The sequence below is a fragment of the Lytechinus pictus genome, chromosome 15, assembly GCF_037042905.1.
Source record: "Lytechinus pictus isolate F3 Inbred chromosome 15, Lp3.0, whole genome shotgun sequence".
NCBI classification, from domain to species: domain Eukaryota; kingdom Metazoa; phylum Echinodermata; class Echinoidea; order Temnopleuroida; family Toxopneustidae; genus Lytechinus; species Lytechinus pictus.
This window is the reverse complement of record NC_087259.1, coordinates 5,325,064-5,336,451: the sequence shown is the minus strand read 5'-3', so window position 1 is coordinate 5,336,451 and position 11,388 is coordinate 5,325,064. Positions and strand designations below refer to the sequence as shown.

The 11,388-nt window shown below is 37.5% G+C and overlaps 1 protein-coding gene across 1 annotated transcript; it reads right to left on the bottom strand.

Annotated features, from left to right (window-relative positions):
* Positions 1–2,431: 2,431 nt before the first annotated feature.
* LOC129278265 (uncharacterized) lies at positions 2,432–7,611 on the bottom strand. The gene is made up of 2 exons (XM_064110387.1): positions 7,539–7,611; positions 2,432–7,421 (listed from the first exon to the last, which is right to left on the bottom strand). The coding sequence occupies exon 2, from the start codon at positions 7,350–7,352 to the stop codon at positions 6,600–6,602; it is 753 nt and encodes a 250-aa protein (XP_063966457.1). The 5' UTR covers positions 7,353–7,421; positions 7,539–7,611; the 3' UTR covers positions 2,432–6,599.
* Between the last annotated feature and the right edge of the window lie 3,777 nt (positions 7,612–11,388).

Sequence of the window (11,388 nt, the reverse complement as noted above, 5' to 3'; positions counted from 1 at the left end):
GCGTGTGCGCTGTAATCTTCGTAATTACGGCAGCCAAGCTACAGCTGGGGTAATAATATCCAAGTCCTTTGGAAGCGCATAGAGACATTATTCATAATTGTGATATGCGCTATACAAGAACTGTTTATTATTATTATTATTATTATTTACGAATTTATAGATTAATCAGAGACAAATCTTCACAGCATTTTCACTTGCGAATCAGCAGCATTTACTGACTTGATATGATTTAACTGTTTTCTTCTGCATCTGAATAAATAACAAATATACAACATTGATTCTCCTTTATTTTGCAATGAATCATAGATTAAGGATACTGAAAAAAAAAAAAACATTTCCAAGCAAAAATGATCCGCTACCATATCATTATGACAGCATTCGCACTTTGCATGTAAGGATTGTTATCATTTTATAAGCAGAATGCTTGATAGAAAAAAAAATAGTTCATCAATTTTGTCTTCATCTAAAATAATTTTTTTTTTCTGATTGGGGACATTTGCCGGATAAGAAAGAGCGGGATAGTTTGATAACTTTGGGCTGATTGGGACGTGCTTAAAGTGACAGAATAACGATAAGAACAGCATCACATTTCTAATACATATCAGTTTTATATAGCTGTAGGTCAGCAAAGAATACAATTATTTTTCTTTGAAGATGATATTTAATATGGCATTGAAAAAATGCAGGGTGCTTGTTGGATGACCAAAACATACATGGAAAGGTGCTTGACCTATTGTTTAGAGGTGGTCCCCCGTACTTAGCCAATTTTGCATAGGAATTTAGGAGTGAACAGGTTAAAGACACACAAAAATAGGCTTAAAGAATAAAGGTCACTTTTTTTTTTTGGGGGGGGGGGGTGATGCTTGTGGACAAATGATGAAATACATAGCAGAAATCGATGAAGCTAGATTAAGAGTAAGGAGCAGTGAGATATTGTAAGAGAGGGGAAGGGAGAGACAGTGAGAGGGAGGGGGGCAAGAAGGGCAGAGAATTGCATGGACACAGAGAAGGGTTCAAGTCTGAAATGTGTAAATAACTTACCCAAAAAAAGAAGTGAAAATTGGCACCAGCCCCCCCCCCAAAAAAAAAAAAAAAAAAAAAAAATAATAATAATAATAATAATAATAAATAAAAAAATAAAAATAAATGAATTAAAAAAATAAATAAAAAACACAGAAAAACAGTGGGAAAAGAATGAATAAAGATGGGGAGATTGGAAGTCTGTAAATATTAACAAAAACCAAAGAGATTAACTAGAAAGACAAAGGGGAAAGAGAGCATGAGAGAGGAGAGAGATAAAGAGAGAGTGAGAGAGAGAGAGAGAGGGTGGGAGGGGAGTAGTGAGAGAATAGGCTGTTTGGTTGTTCAAATAAGAATAGAACTCATTGATACTAGAAATACTGTTAAAATACTTAACCCCTATTCATGACCAAATTTGTCCCATATTGTGGCAAAAAATCCAGATGCGAACACAATTTACACTCCATCTGCAACTCAACTAGCCATTCCGCATCCTTAAAAATATTCAACCATTGTGAGTTCAACTTTCAGCCCCCCAAATTTTCCTTCCTTGCAGTATGGAGGCTGTTATTTATTTCAATTTAAAGATAAATGAAAGTAGTTGCAGTAAACACTGATTTCACGAGAAAGTCTGTAAAACCAAGCTTAGTTGTCACTATATCATCGAGGATCTAGATCTGGTACAGTTACATAAACCGAACTTTGTGAAATCTTGAAATCTACGCTGAATGTTCACACTGAAGATCACCAACACAGATAAGCGCACGTGGGACAGTGTATTATTATTTCTTTGAATGTCGGCCCGACGCTTGACCCGAATCCCGTGCTTATTTGCTAATTTCTCAGCAATTACACAATTTCTTCCAGAATCCTTTGGCACATATTTTTTATCTATACAAACAGACACTTTGGTGGTCATTTCATTGGATTCTGTACGAACTCATTTTGAAATCGTTACCACAACTGGCATTTATCTTTAATACCATTTTCTGCAGGGTTACCCAGAGTCACTCGTGCAGTATAATTTTTTGTTTTCATAATTATGAGAACAAACTTCCTTGTTTACCATTGTTTCTACCAATAGAAATTGAAAATAGAATTGTTTCTATTAATAGAAGAGAGAAACCTATTTTATTGTGTACTACTTATTTTTTTATTTTCATTATGATCCCCATTTAAATAGGTACAAAGCTGATATTCACTTATTGTGAAGGTGATATGACAAGTTAAAGAACAAACCAGGTTAAAGATTGTAACCTATTAGATGCGCTTAAATGTGTAATGTGTGCACTCTTTAGTTTGAGCTACCATGCAATTAAGTGCAAATTATGTTTAGCAAAAGAGCAAAACGTGCTTCCTAAAAATGTGTATACTTTTTCATTTATTTGTTTTTCTCACTTTTTTTAAATTTTTGATTAATAAGCAAAATGGGATAAGAATAAGTGAGATTAGGTCAGGTTAGATTAAACTAAGATTAGACCAAATGTTATTTGACCAAGTGAGATATTAGACCAAATGGAATCAGATCAAAGAAATTAGACCAAGTGGTATTAAACAAGTAGTAATTCATCTTATTCACTCAAACCAGGGATCCAACTCCTTGCTCACACACAGTTGGCAATCATTAAGGAACTAATTCATTAACCCCAACTTACTCTGAAAATTAATGACAAACCTTGACAACCAAAAAACCGCGACTACTACCAGTACAAAATACTAACCCCAAAAGTACAAATAAGTCAATATCCTGAATTAGATTCTTGTTTGTGATCATTAGTTGATGTCCAGGCTCTAAAATGGCCAATTTCATTACCTAATCTCAAATACTGAATTATTCTGTCAATGGTTACTTATATATTTTCATTTCTGTAATAAGGTTCTCATCAAATTAAGGGTATTTGCTCGAATCATCAGGTTTTTACAGCAGCTGAGTCAAAGTTCAAAACAAAACAGCAATCACACATGTCTGTATAAAAAAAATAGAACTATTAAAACAATGATTTATATAAAAATATAAGAAAAGGAATATGGGGATGTGACACGCTCTTTGCAGGTTATTGGTAGTGAGTGGGTATGAATATGCCAACGGAGGAATAGGGTCTTTTTATATCTTTGATAAAACTTGTTCAAATAACAAATTTGCCGTCTTTATGAAATAGGCCTTTGAGCAGTAAGGATATCGACCAGTTGACTACTCATACATGATAACTGCTGTGCCAAGCCTGTGTTTATACTCGGAATAAGACAGCTTGGTAGTCAGAGGGGTTAACGGGTTAATATTAGGTGGTTTCAAACCGCCTCGATCACAAGAATCCCCGTTAAATTACGAGAACTTTTTTAGGCTGAAAAATACCCATTAATTATTCCTGCATTCACACCGCCCTGAAACATACCCTTCGGGATAAGTTCCTGAAGTTACGAGCATGCGCAGTATGGTCTGATAAGCAGCAAGGCGCGAAATTCAAAATCACTAGCCCAGCAGCAACCCATGCACGGCGCCGCACCCAACGACACGCTGGGCTAAAAGTTCCCGTAATTTGCTTTCAGACCGCCAAAATACCCACGACCTTGGAAAAATCCCCGCGAAAGTTCTCGTAATTTCGCGAAGTACCTACTATTTATCGGGTATTTTCTTTCGGGGATATTACGCGTAGTTTGCTTTCACACCGCCAAAATACCTGGTATTTTCTGATCGGGGTAAATTTCCCGATCAGAGAATACCTGGAACTGGCGAACTTCGAGGCGGTCTGAAACCACCTAAAGTTGATCTAACCAGCCTGTATTTTTTCCCCCAAGTGGTGGGGCGGGTGGGTGGGTGGAAACTGGTGCGCAATATTGCGTGATAATGTCTGTCATGAATTGTCCGGTTCGTCTCATTTTCCAACAAAAACTTATTGACCATTAATTCTCCCTTCCGCACAGGAGGACCTGAATGAATCTCTCGAGAAAATGATCTAATCTGAACTGGCGTTTGTCGAGGATTTTTTGGGGTCGTGTTCAAGCAACCATTTCACCACGAGAATCACTGTATTCGAAGACGTTTAGTTTAAACCTCTGGTGCGTTCAAGCAATTTTTGTCAGACATAAACGTCTTTCAAAACTCATGAAAGTTATTAATTGCGAAAAAATGAGTTTTTTAAAGGGATTTTGTGGAATTATGGTTAATGGAATGAATGCAAAAAAGATCTTAGTTCTGGGCACTATAACATATGAGGTCTAATCACTTGCATAATCAAGATTAACTGCAAGTCTATGGCAAATAATGTACAAAAAGAGACAGTTTTGCCAACATGACTGTAGGATTAAGAAAAGTGTTTGAACGCACCCCTAGACTACTCAAAGTCTAATTCTAATTGATCGGGTAATTTTGTTTTCAATTTGAAGTCACTGAAGAGAAATGAGGTCTTCCTTTCAAGAGGGTGTGTTTTTGTCCTGGAATTTTTTATTTCTCTGAAATTTCATGTCTCGAGAATGTCATCCTGTTTTATCATGCATGCAACTTACAAGGACAACTGTCTGTCTTGTCTCCACAATATCTACCCCCTCCCCTTCTCATAATTGCTAAGAGGGGGTGGGGTTGACCCAATGAGGATGAGGTGCGACGTATTGCGTACTTACCCACCCCCCTATCAGCAGGGAAGGGGGGGCGGTGTTGGAGTTTGACTTCCCTTCTTTTTTTCTTCTGAGCCTAAGGAGGAGAGGGGTGTTAACACCTAACCCCCACCCACTAGATCTGCCACTGCCCATCTCTCTATCTTTCTTCCCATTTTAGTATACTATTTTTGTAATCCCATATTCTTATCCCATGACTACAAAGTTGTCATTTAGACCCTTGTTTTTTCCTCACCTGCAAAATGAATTCAAGCTGTCCAGATTAGATCATTTTGAAAGTTAATTGTGTATATACATGTAGTTTGTCAATGTGTCCTCCTCAAAAATGTAAAAATAAAATACTCAAAGAAAATGTTATTTCATTCATAAATTGCAAATGTGGCTACTACCCAAAATGAAAACAAGCCTTCAAATAGCCACTATTACTCCTTTGAAAGCCTACCTAACCATAAAATAACCATTCAAACTAACCTAAAAACCTAACCCCAAAACTTACTTTAAAACCAGAGTCGGCCTACAATCCTTCCCTATATCTTCATTAAATGTGTGATCGTTAGGTTGATCACCACTACTCTACAAACCACCTACAGTAAAAAAAAAAATGAATCCCACCAGACTACGTTGCCATTATTTCATGTCATACAAAGAACCTGCATTATGATCCAAAGTGCTGAATATAACTTTATACCAGAGGTAAATAAGGAAATTAAGTACATTTCCATATTCCCCGCAACCTCGTTTAGTCCATATCAACAATACTTCTCTGTTCTACCCATCCCTTCAGGTATTACTGTAAAGCTCAGTGTACAGTTCAGAAACATCGATTATAAAACTAAAGTAAGCAATTGATAAGTGAAATATTTATAGGATACAATTTTATTAATCAAAGAGACACTCCTCACCAGACTGTGGAAATATGGCATTCAATGGTGAAAAAATGATTTTCAAAGATTTGTTTTAATACTGTTGTTTATTTAACACACCAAAAGAACACGCACATATTTATTGATGTCATCGTCATCATCATCATGGTTGTCGCACTACCATCCTTATCATCATTATCGTTTTTACCATCACCATCATCACCATCATCACCATCATCATCATCATCATCATCATTGTCATCATTATTATCATCATCATTATCACCCCCATCACTATCATCATCGCAATCATCAATTATTATCATCATGATCATCATCATGATCATCATCATGATCATCATCATCATAATCATCACAATCATCATATTCATCACCATAAACATAATCATCATCATGATCATCATGATCATCATCACCACCATCATCATCATCATCACAATCATCAACATCATAATCATCCTCACCATCAACATCATAATCATTATCACCATAGGTTTTGTGGAATGTGGTGGTTGGTGCTGTTCAGATTCATTAACCACTCAAAATAGAGTAATTCTTAATTGATATTTGATAATTTTCACTAAAGAAGAATGTTTTGTAAAAATACCAATTCCAGTTAATGAAACTAATTACAATGGCCTACTTGGAAACTTGATGGGGGATAATTTATTTCACAAAATATATCATTTTGAATAGAAGATCAGTCTTGAAATGTTAAATCATTCTGAATATAGCAGCAGTAGCAGCACGTCTTTCAGTTGATCCAACATTCTCTGTCTATGATTCCTAAATCTGTCTTAATTTCCCTAAAGATATTGGTTTGCAAATGGTAATTTTGTTCTGATTAATGCAGAGATTAGGATTATGGTTGAGGTTAGGTCAGACATTATGTTTCATAATCAGCTCAATGAGAAGATTTGCTAAGAGAGTGATTGTCCTTGGAGGAATTAACATGGATACCATTTTTTAACCAAGTACAGACCAGATTTCATAAAACAAACAGTGGTTTTCAATGACTTTTGTTAAAGCTTCCATAATCCTTGCATCTGATTGGCTAAGAGCAAATTTGTCAGTGAAAAATCATTAACTATTTGTTTCGTGAAACACTCCCCAGATTGCACTGTAGAAATAATTTTGACCTACCTTCTTGCTCTCGGGTTGTGCCTTCTTTTGGACTTTTCTCTCTCTCACCGACAACGCTCTTGATTTCCCTTGTAATTCCTCTTTGTTTCCCGCCGAAAAACGCTTGAAAAAGCTCCTCCTAAATTTAGTCCTGGTGCTCGGCGAATCCGGCGATACATTTTGGATGTCCTCGGCGTCGTCCTCGGTCTCCTCGGCGTTTGCGGAACTGGTCGGTGGGGAAGACTGTCTCCGAACGAGTTTTTTCTTCGGGTGTCGCGATAACGGTGGTTTCCCATGAGGTGAATTGGGGGCGCTGTACGTCTTGGAGTCGATTTGGATGCACTCGTGGTGGGAGAGTGTCGGTGACGAGTGGGTCGAGCTCAGCCGCTGCTCTCCATGGTCGTCATTGTCCTCCCCACCAAGAAGTGCCGGTGGGGTGTTGAACTGACAGAAAAAGTCCTGCTGCGCGTGGTTGGAATTGTTCTTATGCTCAATGCTGCCTTCGAACATTGTCTCTTGAAGTCCTACGCTAACTTCATCGTAATGCTCCCCATCCACAAACCCATCCGGGAAAAGAGGCAACATCTTGAGGTTCGGTGTCGGAGTCGACGTCGATGTGTCGGGTTTGCCTCCAATATCAGTGGCAACGGAAAAAGTTCTGAAATGATCCACCTTCTCCTCGATGGAATGGTTGTTGTTGACACTCTCGACCATCCTGCATGGTGGCGAGAATTGGAGGAGACTGTCCAACTCGGAGTTTCCTGTTGCTGGGCTGTTGTTAACCTGTCGAGAGAAGGCATACACGTGTTAAGGATATTAGTTAGGGAGTGCATGAACGGGAGAGAGGGAGAGAGAGTTAGTGAGAATGAGTAATGTGTAAAATGGGAGGTCCCTACTCACTCTGGACAAACAGTTAATGATGGTTTAATAATAACTAGCGAAGTGAGGGGTAAGGAGGAGAGGGGGAGGGGAAAAGAGAGTTATTCAATTTACAAACAAAAGTGGGCAGCAGACCGATTTCAAATCACATCCATTCACGTGCAAAACCTCGACTTCCCAGATGAGTAATCATTTTAACAATGCTTGGTTTTACACACAAATGAAATCAGAAGCACAAAGTATCAGAATGTAATGCATGTATAATGAAGATCTTTGTAGCAGGCAGACCACCCCTCCCCCTCTCATGCCCTAGTCTGCAAGCACAGACTCATATTCGAAACTTTAAGCAATAACAGGTCTAGGGTAAAGACTAGACGCGAAGGCTCTGTCTGTAGAGCCAGCCACAGTAATAATAATAATATTAATAATATGAACATTTGTAATGCACCGGTATCCATCATAAAAAGATGCTCATGGCGCAATAAAGGAAAGAATAGAAAAAGAAAAGAAAGATAGAAAACCTACTAAAAAGAAGGGGGGATAACAATTACCTGAAAGCTTGTGTGAATAACTAGGTTTTAAGAGAACTTTTCAAAGTGAATCTAGTCTCACTACTTCAGACTCTGCATTATGCACTATGTGAATTGTGAAAACCCAAGGGTCTGTGCCTTCAGACTACTCTTGCCCCCCCTCTCTCTCTCTCTCTCTCAACCCCCTTTCTTTTCCTTCCTTTCTCTAATTCTCTCTATCTGTTCTCTTTCTAATCTCCATCTTCATCTCTCTCTCTCTCTCTCTTTAGGGTGTTCTTGCTTTTGTTTTTTGTTGCTTTTTTATTTTTTTCAAAGTCAACTGCATTTGTTAAAAGAAATATAGGAAAGATATTTATTTGATGAAAATGCTAATGTTCTAAAAGTGTAATCCTTATCACCGTAGTACTTGCTTTTAGAGTTATATCAATCCAAGGTCCTATTTCTTTTCCAGGACTGTGTGCTCTGTCAATAGAATATGCCCCCCTTTTCTCTTTCCCCATTAAGTCTACTGGTATAAAAGGGGAAGTTAACCCTGACAATAGGTGGTTTCAAACCGCCTCGATCACAAGAATCCCCGTTAAATTACGAGAACCTTTTTAGGCTGAAAAATACCCATTAATTATTCCTGCATTCACACCGCCCTGAAACATACCCTTCGGGATAAGTTCCTGAAGTTACGAGCATGCGCAGTATGGTCTGATAAGCAGCAAGGCGCGAAATTCAAAATCACTAGCCCAGCAGCAACCCATGCACGGCGCCGCACCCAACGACACGCTGGGCTAAAAGTTCCCGTAATTTGCTTTCAGACCGCCAAAATACCCACGACCTTGGAAAAATCCCCACGAAAGTTCTCGTAATTTCGCCAAGTACCTACTATTTATCGGGTATTTTCTTTTGGGGATATTACGCGTAGTTTGCTTTCACACCGCCAAAATACCTGGTATTTTCTGATCGGGGTAAATTTCCCGATCAGAGAATACCTGGAACTGGCGAACTTCGAGGCGGTCTGAAACCACCTAATAAGTTGGATTTAATGAAAACAGAAAAATTATTGGTTTGATGAAAGCAGAAAAATTTGAGAAAAATTATTGGTTTGATGAAATTTGGTCTAAGAATAACCGAGTTATGAATGTTTTAACTGATTTTGTGATGTCGCAGACGAGCAGCTCCTTCATTATGTTGTGTGACTTACATGTATGTTCCAAAAATGTCTTTTTCTAAATAAAAATGAAAGGAATTTCATGTAAGTGGGGGTAGATACATTTCATATCAGATACATTTCATATCAGACACATCAATTCATACCTCCTCGTGTATGGGTATTATTTTTATTTCTTATATGTTCCATTTATAAAATAGATTTTATGGTACATGTATTCATATTGCGTGGAACATAGGGAGCTGCTGGCATATGATGTAACAGATCAAAAGTCATTTGCAGGTCTTTGCAGGTCTTATTCTTTGATGGATTTTCAAACGTTTTTCACCATATTTCTGTAAACTTTCTGATTTTCTTGAAACCAACTCATTGACAATGTGCCTCTGGACTACCACTTTAATTCACTTTTCAATTACCCCCTCCCCCACTTTCCCAACATGTGTTGATTATTAATCCAAATCTACCTTGTTTGATGAAAGAAGCAGAGATCCCCAGATAAGATAACAACTTCGGTCAAATTTTGGATTTAGGTTAAAGAGTTATTTTATAAACTTGGTAACATATTTGCCGAGTATCATTGTATACCATGATGGATCTAAGATTTGAAGTTAGGAATTCAAACGTTGCAAGGTGCAAGGTTATGATTATGCTTTGCAATTATTCGTCAAGTCAGGTCTACGTTAAGAGTTATGGTTAGGACTACTGCTAGTCTACAAATGTAGAACCCACATCTGCAGTGTGTGTACCACAGCTGATTCAACGAGTCTGCATAGCAGACTAGGTCTACTGTGGCGGCAGAAATGGCTCGCTTCACTCGCCCTTTCAGGCTGGTTTGAGACGGACGCTCTACCAACTGAGCCAACACACCGGTTATATTGTACACAGTACAAAATTTGAAATGAAATCCAGCATGTTATTTTCAGCCACAAATATTTCATGATCCATATTAAGTTTCAAATGTATAATTTAGATGAATATATATATATACATATTGTGTTACATGTTTCTTTATTACATTTCAATTGTTATAACCGTATTTATGATGGATTTTGTCCACTGTTTTGTTGGAAATGAGAAAAAATAAAACTGAAAAACTGAAACTATTATTTTTTCTTGGTGGCCCGATTGGTCCATCAAAATCATAAATTTCATAATTTTGGTGGCCCGCAAAGCATTTTTAGTGGCCTGAAACAATAGAAAACATTATAATTTATGAAAACTTTGGTAGCCCATCCGGGCCACCAATTATTGGCTTTTAAAGAATTTACAATTGTTGGCTTTTAAAGAATTTTGGTGGCCCAATTCTCATTTTTGGTTGCCCCCGGCCACTGCTAGTGTCGAGCCTTGGAAGAATAATCATGCAAAAATGACATTGGTACAAACACTACATACCTCTTCAATCCAATCATTATTTGAGATATAGGATCCCACAGAATGATTCTCCTCAAAGTCAATCAAATCTCCAAATATAAGGCCGTTTCTTTTGGAATTCATCTCGTAGAAAGAAACTTGTTATAAATTCTTCGGAGTAAGCAAACGAAAGCATTACACGCTCAGAGAATCCACAATATCTACAAAGTCTACACAATCAATCACCAAGTTCCTTCAGAAGTCATCCTCGGGAGAAATTCTTGTAAGCCGGCAAACATCTTGCTTTTGGCTGCACTCAATACATACTAATTGTAATAACATTTTTCACAAACTTCAAAAGAATAACATTTTGCAATTCCTTTTGAAATTAATCTTGGAAAGAAACTGAAAAAAAAACCCTTCAGAGCAAGAGATATGAAGGACATACACCACACTAAAATTGGTGGAATGTAATGTTACAATTACTTATCACAAGCATGAAGTGTACTCTAGTGTTAAATATCAATATAAAAATAAGTAACTTTAGACAAGTTGATTCAAGTGTGAAAGAAAACATTGTCGGGATGTTTTTATAACTGTGGTCTATTCGTTATAAGAGTCATTGAGACTTACATTGATATATCTATTAAGAAGGGTATTTCCGACATATTGTATGATAAATTATGTTAAGCACTGCTGTACCTCTTGGATTTCAGTCAAGGGGGCAGGATGCCCCCCCACCTCCTGCAAAGAATCCAATACTTATAACAGTTTTTTTTAGAGGAAGAGGGGGAGACTTGTTTGCACCCCGCAACCTGGTATCAATCCTGGA

Excerpts from the sequence above, each read along its gene's own strand:
- LOC129278265 (XM_064110387.1), bottom strand. The coding sequence starts at position 7,352 with ATGGTCGAGAGTGTCAACAACAACCATTCCATCGAGGAGAAGGTGGAT.